Source organism: Nannobrachium achirus, assembly GCF_963921795.1.
Source record: "Nannobrachium achirus genome assembly, chromosome: 1".
NCBI classification, from domain to species: Eukaryota; Metazoa; Chordata; class Actinopteri; order Myctophiformes; family Myctophidae; genus Nannobrachium; species Nannobrachium achirus.
In genome coordinates, this window is record NC_137810.1 from 17,832,284 (window position 1) to 17,857,893 (window position 25,610).

General features: G+C 39.4%; 1 protein-coding gene across 1 annotated transcript in view; it reads right to left on the reverse strand.

Moving 5' to 3' along the window:
• Positions 1-25,610, reverse strand: part of LOC308286435 (contactin-associated protein-like 4) — a gene marked incomplete at both ends in the record, with an annotated part of 145,620 nt that overhangs the window by 55,309 nt on the left and 64,701 nt on the right. Inside the window, 2 exons of the mRNA XM_080727455.1 lie at positions 18,500-18,649; positions 18,929-19,199. Of these exons, the coding sequence (XP_080583581.1) occupies positions 18,500-18,649; positions 18,929-19,199 (421 nt within the window). The remainder of the gene's footprint in view (positions 1-18,499; positions 18,650-18,928; positions 19,200-25,610) is intronic.

The following is a 25,610-nucleotide window of genomic DNA, read 5'->3' on the forward strand; positions in this document are numbered from 1 at the left end:
TTTGTTATATATACAGTAGTATACAGTTGTAGGTTCCAGTGTAACCTATTGGAATTTAAAACAGGGGTCAACACCTCTTGGGTTTATTCATAAGAGCCTCTTCATAAATGTACCGTGTCGGGGATTTCCATGATGGTATGACATTACCCTCGCCCTGTTCTGAGCCACAGCACAGAAAATGGAATTCTTATGCTGATTGAGTGTTACATATTTAACAGATTGAAGGTGTGACAGACGCTCAGCCAGCCATGCAGTGTTCTTGTCTAGAATGTGATACTCAACCTGGCGTACCTACTTGGGGATGGGCATGTCATTATTACAGACTAAAATATTTAAAAATAGCCGATCTACGACCTTGAACTTGTAGATAGGCTATTTCCGCTATTAGTCATACGACAACATATCGTCGTTGTCGGGTGGAAACCTTGTATGTCCAAAACCGTTCGTTTTGCATTTATCAAAATGATTTAAACTAGTGAAAACAGCGGTGCGAGGCGTTGTGATCTGCTGTTGTCACTACCTTTGTGCGAAGGACTTGTATGACGAAGCAGGGCTTTACTTTGCGAAAGAACATACACATTTGAAACTTGGAGATACAAGGTTTCTGCCCGACAGTGACGATATAGGGCTTAAGTGGTTAAAGGAAGTGGTGGTAGAATTCCTAATGGTCGTACTAACCCCGTTGGTCAGTTTATAACAACATGGCGTACCATAGGGCTTCAAGAACAGCTGTTATAAATGAGTTCTATTATTCATCCAGGCATGCTGAAAGGTCATCTGTCGTGTTGCCGTGTGGACAAGGTGCACAAGACAGGGTGTTTGTGTCCACATGTGGGTGAGTAGTGAGTACATATCCACACTGTAGGTAGGAGATTTATGAAGTCAGGTCTCAACTTTTTTTCAATTTCAAGGACCCCCATTTGATATTTATTAGGCCACGGATCCCCCACTATACGTACTGTAGGTTGGAGCGGCTTATTGTCGGTATCAGCCAGAGAGCGGGGGTCTCTCCCCATTTCCAGGGTTCATCAACATGTCCGTACATGGACAAATGTGGCAAGACTTGGTTTTGTCTGTGGCAAATTCTAGATTTTCTTTTTTACACCATTATAATCTTCTTATTTTCATCATAAGGCCCAATTACTGAATGTCAGTCTCCACCTTTTCTTCTGAATATATATTACACTTATTTACTATGACACTAATGGCACATTAGGAGTCCACTAATGTGGTTCTCAAATGTTTCATTTGCAAGGACCCACATAACACTGAGAGTGTACAAATGGAACCAAATGGACCTGTAAGTATCTTGTCCCGGACCACTAGGCCAGCAGTCCAGGCACTTAGACACTAAATTATCCTGACAGCGCGTTGCGGGTTCGAGTACCAATCCAATCTGCGTTTGCTGCGTGTCACTCCCCATCTCTCTCTTCCCATTTCCCTGTCCAACTTCACTTCACTAACAATAAAGGAATAAAAAGCCCCCAAAATATCATCTTAAAAAAAGAGGGGGGAAAAAATAAGCAGTGTCTTATGTAAAGTAATCAAACAAGATAGCAACGCTATTGACAATACCAGAATAGCTCTGCTGATAACTGAGCATCTCCATGGCTTTTATCTCATCAGAAATTGGCAGATCAGCACATTTCCACACCCACCAAGATGGGAAAAAAAAAAGAAAAGAAATTAATGAAATATTCCTGTGGGGTTTATGGCTCAATGTGAGTTTTCTTCAACCCAGCATTATTACAGTAATTACTCATGCTTTATAATTTTACAAAATGGGAAATACTTAAAATTAGTTTTTGTGCAGTTGTGCGTGTACTATGGCCAAGCCCTACAGTAGATAGTGACTTGACTATTGGCTTTGATAATTAGGTTACAAGTAAAGTACATGTGTGCATGTTATCATGCTCATATAAGACATGCATAATAATTGGTAATAATTTGACTGAGACTGAAAGTAACAGTAACTATCACTTTCATGTTACAGTAAGCCCCCAATGAGAAATTACAGTTATGACATTATGCAGTGTAAGTTTAGTGTTTAGTAGAGAGTAATTCTAACTGGACAACAGACTGGACTGCCTCAAAAACAATGAACCGCCTCCAACTTGTTCAAAGTACTGCAGCTAGGGTTCTCATAAGAAGAAAGGGAGTTTAGCAGCGTGCCTCAGCCTAACAAGCAAGCCAGGTGCATCACAGGACAACAGCAGAAGAAGAGAATTGACACTGGAGCAGCTCAGACAGTTAAAGCCTTTTCTTATTAAAGGTGCAAGAAGGAGTGACTTCCTCAGAGTCATACTGCAGCTAGGGTTCTTAGAAGAACTAGAAAATATGACCACATTTCCCCGGTTCTTGCCTCACTGCACTGGCTACCCGTGGCGTTCAGAATTGATTTTGAAATTGTATTGTTTGTTTTTAAATCACTGAACGGCCTTGCACCTGCTTACATCTCTGACCTTCTGACCCCTTACGACCCTCCCTCTAAGGCTTCCCCGCTGTCAAGCTATTACTCTCGGTCCCCAGGTCTAGGCTCGGAAGGGCTCCAAACTTGTGGAATAATCTTGAACTGGATATTAGATGGACTACCTCAGTGTCCACTTTTAAAACTTATTTTAAAAACGACATTTTATAGAATAACAAGAGGAATGGACAACTAGACTTTCACAGTGTCTCTTTAGGTCGTCCTCAGACAAGCTTTCCTTTTTATTTATTTCACTTTGCTTGTTTGCTGCTCTTACCGGTATGTCTGTGAAGCACTTTCCAAACCCGTTTTTGAATATGCTATACAAATAAAGTTTTATCATTATTGTGGGCTCGCCTATAAGGCGAGCACACTTTAGATATTGTCATTATTGTGGGCTCGCCTATAAGGCGAGCACACTTTAGATATTGTCATTATTGTGGGCTCGCCTATAAGGCGAGCACACTTTAGATATTGTCATTGTGGGCTCGCCAGTACCTGGCGAGCACACTTTAGATATTGTCATTATTTATTTATTTATTTATCTAGTAAGTAGACGGGATTTTCGGTTCCTTTCTACTCCTACATACTTAGTGAGAAAATGAAAATAAAAACATCAATGTGTTCAGTTTACAGTGGTGAAGTGTGCTATTACTTTTTACAGCAATCGGCCAAATGGTGGCGCTGTAGGAAGCCTTCGAAAGTGCGATCTTTGAACAGGTATAGCTCATGCTGTGTTTGAGGTACAGGCATGAAACCTGTATACACGTATGCGTCTCCTCATGCCGAACAACTTTTACCCTCTAACTTTTGACCTCTGACCTTTAGGTCTCCCACAATTCGGAATAATATGAAAAACAGTAAAAATCTATCTCCTCCTGGGTTTTTTTTGTTACGCGCACGAAACTTTTTTCACATGAACTTTGGACCAATACGGTGAGATTGATCAACCAGATTTTTTTTAAAGTGAAATATAATTTTTTAATAGTTCAATCAATATTGCGGTTTCATGCAAATTATTCTTCGGCCTCTAAATCATACATGCAAAGTTACACGTTCATGGCATTTGGCAAAGATGTGGAGGGTTAGTCAAAGTATCACTGAAACCAATTTTATTCCAATCGGCCAAAGGGGGGCGCTATACGAAGCGTTTGAAAATTCAAACTTCAAACGGGCATAAGTCATGACTCGTTTCGTTTGAAGACATGCAACTTGTTACACGCGTGCTTTGACTCGAGCGGAAGACATCTGTGTCGTTGTTAAGTAAGCTCCGCCCTTCAATTTTCCGCCATTTTGAGCAGTTTGTAAAACGCGTAAACCCGCTTTTATTCTGGAATTTTCGCTCCACGTGCACAAAACTTTTTTTACGTGAACTTTGGACCGATATCTAAAGATCTGTCAGATCGGATTTCTTTAACATTGAAACATGCTTTTTTAAATAATTCAAACAATATTGCATTTTTATGCAAATTATTCTTCTGCCTCTAAAACATACATGCAAAGTCACATTTTCATGACAAAATAGTGTAGAGGGTTAGTTCAAATATCACTGAAACCAATCTTACCCCAAATGGCCAAAGGGGGGCGCTATATCATTTTGAGCAGTTTGTAAAACGCTTAAACCCGTTTTTATTCTAGGATTTTTTTTGCAATTTGCATGAAACATTCTACACGCAATCTAAGGACCTTTATCTAACATGCCTATGAAGTGCACACAAAAAAATTATAAAATAATAATAATAAATATAGCTGCAAGCAGCGATAAAGTGTCCAAAGCCAAAAACACCTCAAATCATGAACACAGCCTGGGATGTGCGTGAAATCTTGCAAGCACATTCCCAATAGGTCAAGGAACAGATACCAACCTTCTCACATTGGCCTGTTATAGCGCCACCAGCGGGTCAACTTTTGCACAACACATTTTTGGAACAAAATGGACAAACTTTGATGTCAGTAACGTCAAAGAGAGCACTGCCTGCGATCTTGACATTTTGTGCTTTTATAGCCATTGTTTTCTGGCTTGAAGCGAGCCCACAATTGTTTCGAAGGAACAATATTTTTCTAGTTATTTATCTATCAGTCAGTCAGACAGTAGACGGGAACTTCGGTTCCTTTCTACTCCTACATACTTAGTGAGAAAATGAAAATAAAAACATCAATGTGTTCAGTTTACAGTGGCGAAGTGCGCTATTATTTTTTATAGCAATCAGCCAAATGGTGGCGCTGTAGGAAGCCTTCGAAAGTGCGAACTTTGAACAGGTATAGCTCATGCTGTGTTTTAGTTACAGCCATGAAACCTGTATACACGTATGCGTCTCCTCATGCCGAACAACTTTTACCCTCTAACTTTTGACCTCTGACCTTTAGGTCTCCCACAATTCGGAATTATATGAAAAACAGTAAAAATCTATCTCCTCCTGGGATTTTCGCATCAAGTGCACAAAACTTTTTTCACATGAACTTTGGACCAATACGGTCAGATTGATCAACCAGATTTTTTTTAAAGTGAAATATAATTTTTTAATAATTCAATCAATATTGCGGTTTTATGCAAATTATTCTTCGGCCTCTAAATCATACATGCAAAGTTACACGTTCATGGCATTTGGCAAAGATGTGGAGGGTTAGTCAAAGTATCACTGAAACCAATTTTATTCCAATCGGCCAAAGGGGGGCGCTATACGAAGCGTTTGAAAATTCAAACTTCAAACGGGCATAAGTCATGACTCGTTTTGTTTGAAGACATGCAACTTGTTACACGCGTGCTTTGACTCGAGCGGAAGACATCTGTGTCGTTGTTAAGTAAGCTCCGCCCTTCGATTTTCCGCCATATTGAGCAGTTTGTAAAACGCGTAAACCCGCTTTTATTCTGGAATTTTCGCTCCACGTGCACAAAACTTTTTTTACGTGAACTTTGGACCGATATCTAAAGATCTGTCAGATCGGATTTCTTTAAAATTGAAACATGCTTTTTTAAATAAATTCAATGAATATTGCAGTTTTATGCAAATTATTCTTCTGCCTCTAAATCATACATGCAAAGTAACATGTTCATGGCATTTGGCAAAGATGTAGAGTGTTAGTCCAAATATCACTAAAACCAATCTTACCCCAATTGAACAAAGGGGGGCGCTATATCATTTTGAGCAGTTTGTGAAACGCTTAAACCCGTTAGGATTTTTTTTTTGCAATTTGCATGAAACATTCTACACACAATCTAAGGACCTTTATCTAATATGCCTATGAAGTGCACACACACAAAAAAATTATAATAATGAATATAGCTGCAAGCAGCGATAAAGTGGCCAAAGCCAAAAACACCTCAAATCATGAACACAGCCTGCAATGTGCGTGAAATCTTGCAAGCACATTCCCAATAGGTCAAGGAACAGATACCACCCTTCTTACATTGGCCTGTTATAGCGCCACCAGCGGGTCAACTTTTGCACAACACATTTTTGGAACAAAATGGACCAATCGTTGACGTCAGTAACGTCAAAGAGAGCACTGCCTGCGATCTTGACATTTTGTACTTTTATAGCCATTGTTTTCTGGCTTGAAGCGAGCCCACAATTGTTTCGAAGGAACAATATTTTTCTAGTTTATCTATCAGTCAGTCAGACAGTAGACGGGAACTTCGGTTCCTTTCTACTCCTACATACTTAGTGAGAAAATGAAAATAAAAACATCAATGTGTTCAGTTTACAGTGGCGAAGTGCGCTATTATTTTTTATAGCAATCGGCCAAATGGTGGCGCTGCACGAAGCCTTCGAAAGTGCGAAATTTGAACAGGTATAGCTCATGCTGTGTTTGAGGTACAGGCATGAAACCTGTATACACGTATGCGTCTCCTCATGCCGAACAACTTTTACCCTCTAACTTTTGACCTCTGACCTTTAGGTCTCCCACAATTCGGAATAATATGAAAAACAGTAAAAATCTATCTCCTCCTGGGTTTTTTTTGTTACGCGCACGAAACTTTTTTCACATGAACTTTGGACCAATACGGTGAGATTGATCAACCAGATTTTTTTTAAAGTGAAATATAATTTTTTAATAATTCAATCAATATTGCGGTTTTATGCAAATTATTCTTCGGTCTCTAAATCATACATGCAAAGTTACACGTTCATGGCATTTGGCAAAGATGTAGAGGGTTAGTCAAGGTATCACTGAAACCAATTTTATTCCAATCGGCCAAAGGGGGGCGCTATACGAAGCGTCTGAAAATTCAAACTTCAAACGGGCATAAGTCATGACTCGTTTCGTTTGAAGACATGCAACTTGTTACACGCGTGCTTTGACTCAAGCGGAAGACATATGTGTCGTTGTTAAGTAAGCTCCGCCCTTCAATTTTCCGCCATTTTGAGCAGTTTGTAAAACGCGTAAACCCGCTTTTATTCTGGAATTTTCGCGTCACGTGCACAAAACTTTTTTTACGTGAACTTTGGACCGATATCTAAAGATCTGTCAGATCGGATTTCTTTAACATTGAAACATGCTTTTTTAAATAATTCAAACAATATTGCATTTTTATGCAAATTATTCTTCTGCCTCTAAAACATACATGCAAAGTCACATTTTCATGACAAAATAGTGTAGAGGGTTAATTCAAATATCACTGAAACCAATCTTACCCCAAATGGCCAAAGGGGGGCGCTATATAATTTTGAGCAGTTTGTAAAACGCTTAAACCCGTTTTTATTCTAGGATTTTTTTTGCAATTTGCATGAAACATTCTACACGCAATCTAAGGACCTTTATCTAACATGCCTATGAAGTGCACACAAAAAAATTATAAAATAATAATAATAAATATAGCTGCAAGCAGCGATAAAGTGTCCAAAGCCAAAAACACCTCAAATCATGAACACAGCCTGGGATGTGCGTGAAATCTTGCAAGCACATTCCCAATAGGTCAAGGAACAGATACCAACCTTCTCACATTGGCCTGTTATAGCGCCACCAGCGGGTCAACTTTTGCACAACACATTTTTGGAACAAAATGGACCAATCTTTGACGTCAGTAACGTCAAAGAGAGCACTGCCTGCGATCTTGACATTTTGTGCTTTTATAGCCATTGTTTTCTGGCTTGAAGCGAGCCCACAATTGTTTCGAAGGAACAATATTTTTCTAGTTTATCTATCAGTCAGTCAGACAGTAGACGGGAACTTCGGTTCCTTTCTACTCCTACATACTTAGTGAGAAAATGAAAATAAAAACATCAATGTGTTCAGTTTACAGTGGCGAAGTGCGCTATTATTTTTTATAGCAATCAGCCAAATGGTGGCGCTGTAGGAAGCCTTCGAAAGTGCGAACTTTGAACAGGTATAGCTCATGCTGTGTTTTAGTTACAGCCATGAAACCTGTATACACGTATGCGTCTCCTCATGCCGAACAACTTTTACCCTCTAACTTTTGACCTCTGACCTTTAGGTCTCCCACAATTCGGAATTATATGAAAAACAGTAAAAATCTATCTCCTCCTGGGATTTTCGCATCAAGTGCACAAAACTTTTTTCACATGAACTTTGGACCAATACGGTCAGATTGATCAACCAGATTTTTTTTAAAGTGAAATATAATTTTTTAATAATTCAATCAATATTGTGGTTTTATGCAAATTATTCTTCGGCCTCTAAATCATACATGCAAAGTTACACGTTCATGGCATTTGGCAAAGATGTGGAGGGTTAGTCAAAGTATCACTGAAACCAATTTTATTCCAATCGGCCAAAGGGGGGCGCTATACGAAGCGTTTGAAAATTCAAACTTCAAACGGGCATAAGTCATGACTCGTTTTGTTTGAAGACATGCAAGTTGTTACACGCGTGCTTTGACTCGAGCGGAAGACATCTGTGTCGTTGTTAAGTAAGCTCCGCCCTTCGATTTTCCGCCATATTGAGCAGTTTGTAAAACGCGTAAACCCGCTTTTATTCTGGAATTTTCGCTCCACGTGCACAAAACTTTTTTTACGTGAACTTTGGACCGATATCTAAAGATCTGTCAGATCGGATTTCTTTAAAATTGAAACATGCTTTTTTAAATAAATTCAATGAATATTGCAGTTTTATGCAAATTATTCTTCTGCCTCTAAATCATACATGCAAAGTAACATGTTCATGGCATTTGGCAAAGATGTAGAGTGTTAGTCCAAATATCACTAAAACCAATCTTACCCCAATTGAACAAAGGGGGGCGCTATATCATTTTGAGCAGTTTGTGAAACGCTTAAACCCGTTAGGATTTTTTTTTTGCAATTTGCATGAAACATTCTACACACAATCTAAGGACCTTTATCTAATATGCCTATGAAGTGCACACACACAAAAAAATTATAATAATGAATATAGCTGCAAGCAGCGATAAAGTGGCCAAAGCCAAAAACACCTCAAATCATGAACACAGCCTGCAATGTGCGTGAAATCTTGCAAGCACATTCCCAATAGGTCAAGGAACAGATACCACCCTTCTTACATTGGCCTGTTATAGCGCCACCAGCGGGTCAACTTTTGCACAACACATTTTTGGAACAAAATGGACCAATCGTTGACGTCAGTAACGTCAAAGAGAGCACTGCCTGCGATCTTGACATTTTGTACTTTTATAGCCATTGTTTTCTGGCTTGAAGCGAGCCCACAATTGTTTCGAAGGAACAATATTTTTCTAGTTGTGGGCTCGCCTATAGGCGAGCACACTTTAGGTATTGTCATTATTTATTTATCTATCAGGCAATCAGTAGACGGGAACTTCGGTTCCTTTCTACTCCTACATACTTAGTGAGAAAATGAAAATAAAAACATCAATTTGTTCAGCTTACAGTGGCGAAGTGTGCTATTATTTTATACAGCAATCGGCCAAATGGTGGCGCTGTAGGAAGCCTTCGAAAGTGCGAACTTTGAACAGGTATAGCTCATGCTGTGTTTTAGGTACAGCCATGAAACCTGTATACACGTATGCGTCTCCTCATGCCGAACAACTTTTACCCTCTAACTTTTGACCTCTGACCTTTAGGTCTCCCACAATTCGGAATAATATGAAAAACAGTAAAAATCTATCTCCTCCTGGGTTTTTTTCGTTACGCGCACGAAACTTTTTTCACATGAACTTTGGACCAATACGGTCAGATTGATCAACCAGATTTTTTTTAAAGTGAAACATAATTTTTTAATAATTCAATTAATATTGCGGTTTTATGCAAATTATTCTTCTGCCTCTAAATCATACATGCAAAGTTACACGTTCATGGCATTTGGCAAAGATGTGGAGGGTTAGTCAAAGTATCACTGAAACCAATTTTATTCCAATCGGCCAAAGGGGGGCGCTATACGAAGCGTTTGAAAATTCAAACTTCAAACGGGCATAAGTCATGACTCGTTTCGTTTGAAGACATGCAACTTGTTACACGCGTGCTTTGACTCAAGCGGAAGACATCTGTGTCGTTGTTAAGTAAGCTCCGCCCTTCGATTTTCCGCCATTTTGAGCAGTTTGTAAAACGCGTAAACCCGCTTTTATTCTGGAATTTTCGCTCCACGTGCACAAAACTTTTTTTACGTGAACTTTGGACCGATATCTAAAGATCTGTCAGATCGGATTTCTTTAAAATTGAAACATGCTTTTTTAAATAAATTCAATGAATATTGCAGTTTTATGCAAATTATTCTTCTGCCTCTAAATCATACATGCAAAGTAACATGTTCTTGGCATTTGGTAAAGATGTAGAGTGTTAGTCCAAATATCACTAAAACCAATCTTACCCCAATTGGCCAAAGGGGGGCGCTATATCATTTTGAGCAGTTTGCGAAACGCTTAAACCCGTTAGGATTTTTTTTGCAATTTGCATGAAACATTCTACACACAATCTAAGGACCTTTATCTAATATGCCTATGAAGTGCACAGCCTGCACACACACACAAAAAAAAATATATATTGAATATAGCTGCAAGCAGCGATAAAGTGGCCAAAGCCAAAAACACCTCAAATCATGAACACAGCCTGCAATGTGCGTGAAATCGTGCAAGCACATTCCCAATAGGTCAAGGAACAGATACCACCCTTCTTACATTGGCCTGTTATAGCGCCACCAGCGGGTCAACTTTTGCACAACACATTTTTGGAACAAAATGGACCAATCTTTGACGTCAGTAACGTCAAAGAGAGCACTGCCTGCGATCTTGACATTTTGTACTTTTATAGCCATTGTTTTCTGGCTTGAAGCGAGCCCACAATTGTTTCGAAGGAACAATACTTTTCTAGTTTATCTATCATACTGTAGACGGGAACTTCGGTTCCTTTCTACTCCTACATACTTAGTGAGAAAATGAAAATAAAAACATCAATGTGTTCAGTTTACAGTGGCAAAGTGTGCTATTATTTTTTATAGCAATCGGCCAAATGGTGGCGCTGTAGGAAGCCTTCGAAAGTGCGATCTTTGAACAGGTATAGCTCATGCTGTGTTATAAATACAGCCATGAAACCTGTATACACTTATGCGTCTCCTCATGCCGAACAACTTTTACCCTCTAACTTTTGACCTCTGACCTTTAGGTCTCCCACAATTCGGAATTATATGAAAAACAGTAAAAATCTATCTCCTCCTGGGATTTTCGCGTCAAGTGCACGAAACTTTTTTCACATGAACTTTGGACCAATACGGTCAGATTGATCAACCAGATTTTTTTTAAAGTGAAATATAATTTTGTAATAATTCCATCAATATTGCGGTTTTATGCAAATTATTCTTCGGCCTCTAAATCATACATGCAAAGTTACACGTTCATGGCATTTGGCAAAGATGTGGAGGGTTAGTCAAAGTATCACTGAAACCAATTTTATTCCAATCGGCCAAAGGGGGGCGCTATACGAAGCGTTTGAAAATTCAAACTTCAAACGGGCATAAGTCATGACTCGTTTTGTTTGAAGACATGCAACTTGTTACACGCGTGCTTTGACTCGAGCGGAAGACATCTGTGTCGTTGTTAAGAAAGCTCCGCCCTTCGATTTTCCGCCATATTGAGCAGTTTGTAAAACGCGTAAACCCGCTTGTATTCTGGAATTTTCGCTCCACGTGCACAAAACCTTTTTTACGTGAACTTTGGACCGATATCTAAAGATCTGTCAGATCGGATTTCTTTAAAATTGAAACATGCTTTTTTAAATAAATTCAATGAATGTTGCAGTTTTATGCAAATTATTCTTCTGCCTCTAAAACATACATGCAAAGTCACATTTTCATGACAAAATAGTGTAGAGGGTTAGTTCAAATATCACTGAAACTAATCTTACCCCAAATGGCCAAAGGGGGACGCTATATAATTTTGAGCAGTTTGTAAAACACTTAAACCCGTTTTTATTCTAGGATTTTTTTTGCAATTTGCATGAAACATTCTACACGCAATCTAAGGACCTTTATCTAACATGCCTATGAAGTGCACACAAAAAAATTATAAAATAATAATAATAAATATAGCTGCAAGCAGCGATAAAGTATCCAAAGCCAAAAACACCTCAAATCATGAACACAGCCTGGGATGTGCGTGAAATCTTGCAAGCACATTCCCAATAGGTCAAGGAACAGATACCAACCTTCTCACATTGGCCTGTTATAGCGCCACCAGCGGGTCAACTTTTGCATAACACATTTTTGGAACAAAATGGACCAATCTTTGACGTCAGTAACGTCAAAGAGAGCACTGCCTGCGATCTTGACATTTTGTGCTTTTATAGCCATTGTTTTCTGGCTTGAAGCGAGCCCACAATTGTTTCGAAGGAACAATATTTTTCTAGTGACAATATCTAACCGTCATATCAAGTTCTCCTCAAAACTTCGGTTCCTTTCTACTCCTACATACTTAGTGAGAAAATGAAAATAAAAACATCAATGTGTTCAGTTTACAGTGGCGAAGTGTGCTATTATTTTTTATAGCAATCGGCCAAATGGTGGCGCTGTAGGAAGCCTTCGAAAGTGCGAACTTTGAACAGGTAGAGCTCATGCTCTGTTATACGTACAGCCATGAAACCTGTATACACTTATGCGTCTCCTCATGCCGAACAACTTTTACCCTCTAACTTTTGACCTCTGACCTTTAGGTCTCCCACAATTTGGAATTATATGATAAACAGTAAAAATCTATCTCCTCCTGGAATTTTTGCGTTAAGCGTACAAAACTTTTTTTCACATGAACTTTGGACCAATACGGTCAGATTGATCAACCAGATTTTTTTTAAAGTGAAATATAATTTTTTAATAATTCAATCAATATTGCGGTTTTATGCAAATTATTCTTCGGCCTCTAAATCATATATGCAAAGTTACACGTTCATGGCATTTGGCAAAGATGTGGAGGGTTAGTCAAAGTATCACTGAAACCAATTTTATTCCAATCGGCCAAAGGGGGGCGCTATACGAAGCGTCTGAAAATTCAAACTTCAAACGGGCATAAGTCATGACTCGTTTCGTTCGAAGACATGCAACTTGTTACACGCGTGCTTTGACTCAAGCGGAAGACATCTGTGTCGTTGTTAAGTAAGCTCCGCCCTTCGATTTTCCGCCATTTTGAGCAGTTTGTAAAACGCGTAAACCCGCTTTTATTCTGGAATTTTCGCGTCACGTGCACAAAACTTTTTTTACGTGAACTTTGGACCGATATCTAAAGATCTGTCAGATCGGATTTCTTTAACATTGAAACATGCTTTTTTAAATAATTCAAACAATATTGCATTTTTATGCAAATTATTATTCTGCCTCTAAAACATACATGCAAAGTCACATGTTCATGACAAAATAGTGTAGAGGGTTAGTTCAAATATCACTGAAACCAATCTTACCCCAAATGGCCAAAGGGGGGCGCTATATAATTTTGAGCAGTTTGTAAAACGCTTAAACCCGTTTTTATTCTAGGATTTTTTTTTTGCAATTTGCATGAAACATTCTACACGCAATCTAAGGACCTTTATCTAACATGCGTATGAAGTGCACACAAAAAAATTATAAAATAATAATAATAAATATAGCTGCAAGCAGCGATAAAGTGTCCAAAGCCAAAAACACCTCAAATCATGAACACAGCCTGGGATGTGCGTGAAATCTTGCAAGCACATTCCCAATAGGTCAAGGAACAGATACCAACCTTCTCACATTGGCCTGTTATAGCGCCACCAGCGGGTCAACTTTTGCATAACACATTTTTGGAACAAAATGGACCAATCTTTGACGTCAGTAACGTCAAAGAGAGCACTGCCTGCGATCTTGACATTTTGTGCTTTTATAGCCATTGTTTTCTGGCTTGAAGCGAGCCCACAATTGTTTCGAAGGAACAATATTTTTCTAGTTGTGGGCTCGCCTATAAGGCGAGCACACTTTAGATATTGTCATTATTTATCTATCAGTCAGTCAGACAGTAGACGGGAACTTCGGTTCCTTTCTACTCCTACATACTTAGTGAGAAAATGAAAATAAAAACATCAATGTGTTCAGTTTACAGTGGCGAAGTGCGCTATTATTTTTTATAGCAATCAGCCAAATGGTGGCGCTGTAGGAAGCCTTCGAAAGTGCGAACTTTGAACAGGTATAGCTCATGCTGTGTTTTAGTTACAGCCATGAAACCTGTATACACGTATGCGTCTCCTCATGCCGAACAACTTTTACCCTCTAACTTTTGACCTCTGACCTTTAGGTCTCCCACAATTCGGAATTATATGAAAAACAGTAAAAATCTATCTCCTCCTGGGATTTTCGCGTCAAGTGCACAAAACCTTTTTCACATGAACTTTGGACCAATACGGTCAGATTGATCAACCAGATTTTTTTTAAAGTGAAATATAATTTTTTAATAATTCAATCAATATTGCGGTTTTATGCAAATTATTCTTCGGCCTCTAAATCATACATGCAAAGTTACACGTTCATGGCATTTGGCAAAGATGTGGAGGGTTAGTCAAAGTATCACTGAAACCAATTTTATTCCAATCGGCCAAAGGGGGGCGCTATACGAAGCGTCTGAAAATTCAAACTTCAAACGGGCATAAGTCATGACTCGTTTTGTTTGAAGACATGCAACTTGTTACACGCGTGCTTTGACTCAAGCGGAAGACATCTGTGTCGTTGTTAAGTAAGCTCCGCCCTTCGATTTTCCGCCATATTGAGCAGTTTGTAAAACGCGTAAACCCGCTTTTATTCTGGAATTTTCGCGTCACGTGCACAAAACTTTTTTTACATGAACTTTGGACCGATATCTAAAGATCTGTCAGATCGGATTTCTTTAACATTGAAACATGCTTTTTTAAATAATTCAAACAATATTGCATTTTTATGCAAATTATTCTTCTGCCTCTAAAACATACAAGCAAAGTCACATTTTCATGACAAAATAGTGTAGAGGGTTAGTTCAAATATCACTGAAACCAATATTACCCCAAATGGCCAAAGGGGAGCGCTATATAATTTTGAGCAGTTTGTAAAACGCTTAAACCCGTTTTTATTCTAGGATTTTTTTTTGCAATTTGCATGAAACATTCTACACGCAATCTAAGGACCTTTATCTAACATGCCTATGAAGTGCACACAAAAAAATTATAAAATAATAATAATAAATATAGCTGCAAGCAGCGATAAAGTGTCCAAAGCCAAAAACACCTCAAATCATGAACACAGCCTGGGATGTGCGTGAAATCTTGCAAGCACATTCCCAATAGGTCAAGGAACAGATACCAACCTTCTCACATTGGCCTGTTATAGCGCCACCAGCGGGTCAACTTTTGCATAACACATTTTTGGAACAAAATGGACCAATCTTTGACGTCAGTAACGTCAAAGAGAGCACTGCCTGCGATCTTGACATTTTGTGCTTTTATAGCCATTGTTTTCTGGCTTGAAGCGAGCCCACAATTGTTTCGAAGGAACAATATTTTCTAGTGACAATATCTAACCGTCATATCAAGTTCTCCTCAAAACTTCGGTTCCTTTCTACTCCTACATACTTAGTGAGAAAATGAAAATAAAAACATCAATGTGTTCAGTTTACAGTGGCGAAGTGTGCTATTATTTTTTATAGCAATCGGCCAAATGGTGGCGCTGTAGGAAGCCTTCGAAAGTGCGATCTTTGAACAGGTATAGCTCATGCTGTGTTATACATACAGCCATGAAACCTGTATACACTTATGCGTCTCCTCATGCCGAACAACTTTTACCCTCTAACTTTTGACCTCTGACCTTTAGGTCTCCCACAATTCGGAATTATATGAAAAACAGTAAAAATCTATCTCCTCCTGGGATTTTCGCGTCAAGTGCACAAAACCTTTTTCACATGAACTTTGGACCAATACGGTCAGATTGATCAACCAGATTTTTTTTAAAGTGAAATATAATTTTTTAATAATTCACTCAATATTGCGGTTTTATGCAAATTATTCTTCGGCCTCTAAATCATACATGCAAAGTTACACGTTCATGGCATTTGGCAAAGATGTGGAGGGTTAGTCAAAGTATCACTGAAACCAATTTTATTCCAATCGGCCAAAGGGGGGCGCTATACGAAGCGTTTGAAAATTCAAACTTCAAACGGGCATAAGTCATGACTCGTTTTGTTTGAAGACATGCAACTTGTTACACGCGTGCTTTGACTCAAGCGGAAGACATCTGTGTCGTTGTTAAGTAAGCTCCGCCCTTCGATTTTCCGCCATATTGAGCAGTTTGTAAAACGCGTAAACCCGCTTTTATTCTGGAATTTTCGCTCCACGTGCACAAAACGTTTTTTACGTGAACTTTGGACCGATATCTAAAGATCTGTCAGATCGGATTTCTTTAACATTGAAACATGCTTTTTTAAATAATTCAAACAATATTGCATTTTTATGCAAATTATTCTTCTGCCTCTAAAACATACATGCAAAGTCACATTTTCATGACAAAATAGTGTAGAGGGTTAGTTCAAATATCACTGAAACCATTCTTACCCCAAATGGCCAAAGGGGGGCGCTATATAATTTTGAGCAGTTTGTAAAACGCTTAAACCCGTTTTTATTCTAGGATTTTTTTTGCAATTTGCATGAAACATTCTACACGCAATCTAAGGACCTTTATCTAACATGCCTATGAAGTGCACACAAAAAAATTATAAAATAATAATAATAAATATAACTGCAAGCAGTGATAAAGTGTCCAAAGCCAAAAACACCTCAAATCATGAACACAGCCTGGGATGTGCGTGAAATCTTGCAAGCACATTCCCAATAGGTCAAGGAACAGATACCAACCTTCTCACATTGGCCTGTTATAGCGCCACCAGGGGGTCAACTTTTGCATAACACATTTTTGGAACAAAATGGACCAATCTTTGACGTCAGTAACGTCAAAGAGAGCACTGCCTGCGATCTTGACATTTTGTGCTTTTATAGCCATTGTTTTCTGGCTTGAAGCGAGCCCACAATTGTTTCGAAGGAACAATATTTTCTAGTGACAATATCTAACCGTCATATCAAGTTCTCCTCAAAACTTCGGTTCCTTTCTACTCCTACATACTTAGACAGAAAATGAAAATAAAAACATCAATGTGTTCAACTTACAGTGGCGAAGTGTGCTATTATTTTTTACAGCAATCGGCCAAATGGTGGCGCTGTAGGAAGCCTTCGAAAGTGCGAACTTTGAACAGGTATAGCTCATGCTCTGATATACGTACAGCCATGAAACCTGTATACACGTATGCGTCTCCTCATGCCGAACAACTTTTACGCTCTGACTTTTGACCTTTGACCTTTAGATCTCCCACAATTTGGAATTATATGAAAAACAGTAAAAATCTATCTCCTCCTGGGATTTTCGCGTTACGCTCACAAAAGTTTATTCACATGAACTTTGGACCAATACGGTCAAACTAGTCTCAGCGGATTTCTTTTAAAGTGAAATATATTTTTTTAATAATTCAATCCATATTGCGGTTTTATGCAAATTATTCTTCGACCTCTAAATCATACATGTAAAGTTACACATTCATGGCATTTGGCAAAGATGTAGAGGGTTAGTCAAAGTATCACTGAAACCAATTTTATTCCAATCGGCCAAAGGGGGGCGCTATACAAAGCGTTTGAAAATTCAAACTTTAAACGGGCATAAGTCATGCCTCGTTTCGTTTGAAGACATGCAACTTGCTTACACACGTGCTTTGACTCAAGCAGAAGACATCTGTGTCTTTTTTAAGTAAGCTCCGCCCTTAGATTTTCCGCCATATTGAGCAGTTTGTAAAACGCTTAAACCCGCTTTTAATCTGGAATTTTCGCGTCACGTCCACAAAACCTTTTTTTACATGAACTTTGGACCAATATCTAAAGATCTGTCAGATCGGATTTAAAAGAAAATTGAAACATGCTTTTTTTAATAATTCAATGAATATTGCAGTTTTATGCAAATTATTCTTCTGCCTCTAAATCATACATGCAAAGTAACATGTTCATGGCATTTGGCAAAGATGTAGAGTGTTAGTCCAAATATCACTAAAACCAATCTTACCCCAATTGGCCAAAGGGGGGCGCTATATCATTTTGAGCAGTTTGTGAAACGCTTAAACCCATTAGGATTTTTTCGCAATTTGCATGAAACATTCTACACACAATCTAAGGACCTTTATCTAATATGCCTATGAAGTGCACACACACAAAAAATATAATAATAATTATAAATATAGCTGCAAGCAGCAATAAAGTGGCCAAGGCCAAAAACACCTCAAATCATGAACACAGCCTGCAATGTGCGTGAAATCTTGCAAGCACATTCCCAATAGGTCAAGGAACAGATACCACCCTTCTCACATTGGCCTGTTATAGCGCCACCAAAGGGTCAACTTTTGCACAACACATTTTTGGAACAAAATGGACCAATCTTTGACATCAGTAACGTCAAAGAGAGCACTGCCTGCGATCTTGACATTTTGTACTTTTATAGCCATTGTTTTCTGGTTTGAAGCGAGCCCACAATTGTTTCGAAGGAACAATATTTTTCTAGTTATCATTATTGTTGTTATTATTATTCATTTCTTACCGCCAAAGAACAAGGAACTTCCTGTGGTAAAAGCAATAGGCAGGCTGGTGTGAGATGTAGCTTCTTCTTTTTTATCCACAGCGGCGGTCAGATGACCTCGTCTCCAGCTCAGCTCTACAGAATGCCACTGCCCGTCATTCAATCCTGAACCTGAGAGTCACGCACGCACGCACGCACGCACGCACGCACGCACGCACGCACACACACACACACACACACACAAACACACACACACACACACACACACACACTTTCATTTTCAGTGTATCCCGTCTTATATTGTGACCAGACCTAATATGTCTGAAGACTGAACCTGCTGGGTCCATTGCAGTGACCTGCTGACCTTAGCTTCCAACAGTTCTCTCTGTCAGCCTTGCGAACCTGCACGGGTTCGTTCACTTCACGCTGTGATTCATCTTAAAGACTGACCTGTGCTGAGCTCCACGAGGGCCCCGTCAGCCTTGCGGATCTGAACCCGGAGGCTGGCCTCATCCAGGTACAGCCAGACCTGGATGCCCTGCTGCTGCGGGAGGTCATAAGTCAGCAGCAGCCCGGCCTTGTTCCACGTGCGGAACTGGAGCCCCACTGCCATGCCCGCCGACGCTGACGCCGTCGCTCCCGGCAGCTGGAGGAAGCTGTGGGAGCCTGTGAATGTCACGGACACCGAAATTGGCTCAGCGCAGGAAAAGGTCACGTTGCCCTGAGGGAGTGAAACACAGAGAGAGAGGGAGGTAAGAGAGGTGCGACGCAGAGGAGGGACAGGAAAACTGATTATGAAAGAGATAACAAAACATGAATATTAATTAGTTGCAGTTGTGACCCGATGTCACGAGAGGTCTCATCAGCAAGTCTGATGGGATGGGATGCGGATATTTCCATAATTATAACACCCATATTTAGAATCAGCATGAGCGGAGCAACATGAAAGCCCTGATGTCCTACAACATCGCTTAGGGGTCAGTGCCTGTGTGAGGTAAGATAGTATATATATGAGAGAGAGAGAGAGAGAGAGAGAGAGAGAGAGAGAGAGAGAGAGAGAGAGAGAGGAAGGGACAGCCAGGTCGTTTCTGTTTGTGGCGAATTTGACTGTTGGGAGGGACATTAAAACTGTCTGAGTCAACAGCAGTGATACATCATCATCCATATTCCCATGCGATACATAAACTTGTTATCTGCTGAAAAGGCACCAGTTACACAATCTGCTGTCGAAGGGACCAGCTACAACAATATACAGTAGTATGGTCTAGGTTCAGACTACATCAACAAGGGCCAGCTATTACAGTGTACCTTATGTGTTAAGGTTAAGATTTCCATTGGGTATAAGATGACAAAATTGGCGCCAGCCCTTGCAACCGCTCCCCCTGTTTCATATCTCCTGATGTAATATTTTGCTGGCAAGTGTAAAATCAGATCATGCAAAAAATACCCAAAGTGTCCAATTACATTGTCCATTGTCCCTGTAATATTTCTGAGAGGGTGTCATTTAGGGATGGGACGATATGAAAAATCGGGATTTACGATATTATCGCAATAATCAATATCCATTATCCTGGGGCGGAACATTTGCCAAAAAATAGCCGATCTTCAAGCTCACAACGTGTGGCACTCACGTTGTGAGCTTGAAGATCGGCTATTTTTTGGCAAAGACATTTGATAGAGAGTGGAAAAAAAGACTGTATCGAGTACCGGTATGTATACGTATTATATAAGTAAGTACCTTTTACCAATTATAGAGGGTTTATGTGGTACCGGATATGCAGCTCGGCAAATAAAAGGCGAATTGATCCCAGTGCATGACGGAGGACGATATCACTTTATCACGTTGAGTTTTTTTATCACGATAAACGATAGTATCGCGTATCGTCCCATCCCTAGTGTCATTGTGAGAATCAAAGGTTCCAACATGCACCTGCGACTGATGAGCCAAAAGACTGTATTACAACAGAGATGTAAAACTAACCTTGAACAACACTACAGTTTTTCAACAACTTGAAAGAGACTGTCAAAAATGAGCTGCCTTGAATCTGCATGACAGATATCGGTAAATTTAGCAACCTGAGAATGCTTTTTATACTCCTTAAAGTGGATCAAGTCACAAGAGATTGCATTATGTCTGTGACAAATACATTACAAGATGTCTTCCCGCTGAACTGAAAATAAATAAGAAAAACAGATGGATGTAATAAAATCCCATAATAATGACACACTAAAACTGAGGATGCCAAGTAGAAATATTGTATCCATTATGGCTGAATCCATTATAGAATAATAAACTGACTACCGCCAGTGTGCCTGCCGCCCTCACCTATTTGCTTAATGCCTCATAAGAGCGCTCTGCAAAGTACCATAGTGCAACAAATAACCAGAATAGATTATGTAATAATTCTTCTGGGATAGCTTTTAGTTATGGTCCATACCATCGTTCAGATGTGGCACTGATTTCTAAGTCATGTAGGTAAACTGTTTGGAGTCTGTAATATTTATGACTTGAAGATAGATAGAATATATGCTGTCTTGACAGCAGAATAAAAAATCTCCTGAGCCATATTACTAACTTGGAAAAGAATGCAAAGATCAATCGGTACATAATAAAGATTGTGTATTCTCCCATTAGCCACTGTAACTGGTATAGATTTGATATCCCAGCGGAAGAAAGACATAACTTAGGGGAGATGCATTTTATGTTTTACTTTACTTTTTACAATGATTTGATAAGCTCTTCAATAAACTGATTATACTGGACAGCCTGGACCTGTTTCACCCAGAAGATGGTCACAGCCTTGAGTTGCCCTTTAATGAAGGCATAGGCATCTACAGTATCTGTGTGTGTGTGTGTGTGTGTGTGTGTGTGTGTGTGTGTGTGTGTGTGTGTGTGTGTGTGTGTGTGTGTGTGTGTGTGTGTGTGTGTGTGTGTGTGCGTGTGTGCGTGCGTGTGCGTGCCTGTGTGCGTGCATGCCTGTGTGTGTGCGAGCGTGTGAGTGAGTGATTTAAGTGAGTGCGTGTGTGCGTGCATGCATATGTCTCTCATGGGCATAACTCAGGGACCATCTGACCAATTGACTTGTGTGTGTCGCCAGTGACCCTGGGTCAGGGATGGTTTGTGCCCAGTGGGAATTTGACACGACATCAGCAGTTTTTGACGACATCAGGAATCACTGTATCTTCATATTTGGTCGATCAGTCGTGTATACACGTATATGTATGTAATAGTAGTGGGTACCACACTGGGTACTCTGACAACGGGTACAACAGGTATTCTGAACTCAAGTACAACGTGTATAACATGAACAGGCAGGACATCCATTCTGAACTTGTATCGTTCCCAACTTTCATTGTTCCCGAACAGGCTGCTGGTGCCCGTTTATTAAACCACATAGGCCAGTGCCCACCGGTCTAGTGTCTAATTAATTAAAAAAGTTAATACATTTATACTATAACTTTATAAGTTAATCTTTGAGGTTTAAGTGTGTCTTTAAGTCCAAGTTGATTGATAATGCGTTTTCTGCTTACCGTAAATTAAAGAGGCGGTGCCATGATTTTTTCCCCCTCTAAAACATGATTAGCTACTATTATGATTATACCAAAAAAGTGTACAGAAAGAGTTAAAATGATGTTTTTATGTGGCCACACCCACCAGTTCATTTGTATACGTGGTTGTCATGGTGGGTGGTGACCCAGCTGAAGTTAGCCACACCCACGTATGTTGGGTGAATGGTAATTAGGGGAGGGGTTGATTCTGTGATGTAATTGTATCTGTGTTTTTGGACCGGCACGTTTGACCCCACAAGGCGGCAGCCTCCAGCTAAAACCCAAATAGAAAGGCAATACATAATTGTTCATAACAACCACACCATACCTCCTAGACACATGAAAACCAGAAAAAATACAAAACTATGGCACCGCCTCTTTAACGAAAAGTAATAAAGAATAAAAAAGGTGACTAAGTGGCAGCATGCATAACATGCTGTACTGTATATGGTACTGATCAGTCAAGCATTTTGCCAGTTTAGACAAAGAGGCAAAAACATAATCTTAAAAATATGATCATAGGCTACTTGTATAATGTGTTTATGTTTATTATATATGATCACAAACAAGAATAATGCCAACGTGGGCTGGGTGTCTAATGAAGCAAAATATTTAAATAAATACAAATTAAAGGTCTTGTTTCTTCTAATACAGTGTGGCATTTGTGCTGAGAAAGTCTTTTAGTGAAGTGGACAACTCATTTGCAAGATATTAACATCAAGGCATTGAGTACTTGTGTGGTGTGGGCATTTACATCACTGACATAAACCTGATCTGGCTCTAATGTTATTCTAGTGCCATGAGGCAAATCCCCAATAGATAGATAAAATATACATTGTAGATACTGTACATATACTGCACAAGAATATGGGTAGTATGTATTTGTATGTACATAATATCATGTAAATAGATGTAATGATAACAGCTAACTCGCACACGCACCCACGCGCACACACGCACACGCACACACACACACCTTGTTAGTGTGTCTTCTCTTGCTCTGTAAATGCAATCCCAACACATGCACGCAGCCACGAATGCACCATCTCTATCTCTCTCGCGCTCTCTCTTGCTCTCAAAGGGCACCCTTATTGTATTTTTATTTTAATTAGGTACCACTTCTCTGTGGCATAATATTTTATCTCTGAATTAATTCTGTTTCTTTCCGCTCTATTCCTGTATACTAATGAATACACGATTATGAATATGTGCAGATCTAGTTCTCCACAATGTCATCTTTTAGGGAACCTTGTATGCTAATGGCTATGGAGTATGGTCTAAGCATTTTGAAAGTTATAACAATCCTTTGCACAACTTTGTTCTGTCTGTCTGTCTCTCTGTCTATCTGTCCCACTCTCTTTACCTCAGGGTGAGTTCAAAATGGAACCAGGAGTCAAGGACCCTGCAGTCTCAAATGAATAAAGTTCACACAGCACATTCAGATAGAACCCACTGTAGATGACAATAACATCCACGGCAGAGAAACACATTCATACACATCATGGTAGGGCAATAAACAAAGTCATCAACGCATCATGTGAATCCAGTAGAACTTAGACAAGTCATTTCATGTTTGGTTGTGCTCGGGTGTTGCGCTCTGAAAATAGCAGATCTACAGCTCACACGTTAGCTTGTAGATCTGCTAAAAGCTCACATAAGCTGACCTACTGAGCTTGTAGCTCGTCAATTTTCAGCATGCAACCAAGTGTAACATCAGATCAGACACCATCGAGACCTGCCAAAATGCAATTTGTTGGCACATTTTAGTAGATTTAGTCGACTAAAATCTTATTTAGTCAAGTAAACCTTTTCAGATGACTAAAATATGACTAAAACTAAATGAAAATCTATTCAAAAGACCATGTCTAAAACTAAATATAGGTTTTCTGTCAAAATGAACACATGCAGAGCAAGAAAACCCACAGAGCTTCCAATCACCTGTTGGACCTACTGACGTATCTTAGAGTCTATATGAGTTCAACTATTTACTCAACTTTGTTGCTTGGAGAGGAGATGTTAAGAAACAGAGTAGCCGGCGATCAGGAACACAGACAGGCAAAGATGTTGAGGTGATCAGAGTTTCCAGGTTTATTGCATAGTATGACGCCCACAGGCCTAAGCCCACAGAACAACCGGTCAGCCTGCCGGCCTCCCTAGAAATACACCCCAATACCTACAATTCTGTGAACTTTTAAAGCAATTGAAGGCGGACTTAAACTCAACCTGTCCAGACAGCTTGATTGGATTAGCATCTGCATGTGACCAAAAGGCCCCTGACACTAAGGGTCTTTGTTGACTGTGTAAACACCTTATCACTTGCTAAACACAGCATGTGACATTCCTACACAAAGACAGTGGCCTGGGACTTCTGCCCCACCCATGTGAATGCAAATCGTCTCTTTTGGTGCCGTGGGAGACAGGCAGACAGACAGACTTGATTAGTACCAAATGCAAATAGCAGCAGTTTGATCCGTACAGTAAGTACAAAATATGTGAGATATGGTTTCCCAGGATACCGCATTCCTCCCTAATATCACAGACACCTGTGATATTCACAATAACAGTGAAACCATATGCATGTAAATCAGTGGGAAAAAACATAAAAAGAAGAGAAATACAGTTCGACATACTACATACAGATTCAAGATTACATGTACATGTGGTTTACAGGTTCATACATCACTACCATTTCATTCAGTGTGACGGATCTTTGTTTCCTCTTATCTGAAATGTAAAAACATTACTTCCTATAACGTTGCCACACCCATACCAGACTTTCAAAGGAATACATAAAATCCTCTATTAACACTGAAATATCCCTCTTAATGTAGTCACAATTATAACCAGTAATATAATCTAGAAATGGTGGTTTACAATGATACACAAATACATACAAACAATTGTTGATAATAGCTTATTGGCTTTCCTAAATCGAATGAATGCCAAATAATGAACTTTAACACTTATTCGACCATATTCAGACAAAAATAAAAAGAGACAAGACGTGACAATCAATAATTCAGGAAAAAACTTGAATTTGTTCTTGGCATCTTGTGGATTACCACTACCAACTGGCTCATCTCGTTTGAACTGAAATACCTTCAACATCACAGAAACCTGCCGTATTTCTAATAATTCTGTCTAAAACAGAACCTCTTTGACGTGTTTTCCCTACTGACAATTTAAGAAATATTAGATCAAATCCATTTAACTTAAAAACACTGTGCTTCAAAGTTGAGACATAACAGTGTACCACACCATAACAACGGAATTTGAGAAAAGTGACCCCTTTGTTCGGGAAGAACAAATTACGATCACTGCTGGGTCAAATAGCATAATAATGAACAAAAACCGAACATACTCTGAGTAATGCCTGGTCCCTTTAAACGCAGGCCATTCCCAGAATCATTCATACGTAATAAAAAAGTAATAAAACCACAAGAAGCTATGACCCGCGTACCCACACTCTACGTTATATCCGGTGCAGTCCTGTAATACCTCTTCCAAGAAACGCAGAATTTAGGCCGCAAATAGAAAATAATCACAAAATTTCGTGGCAAATATGCCTTTAAGATCTAGTATA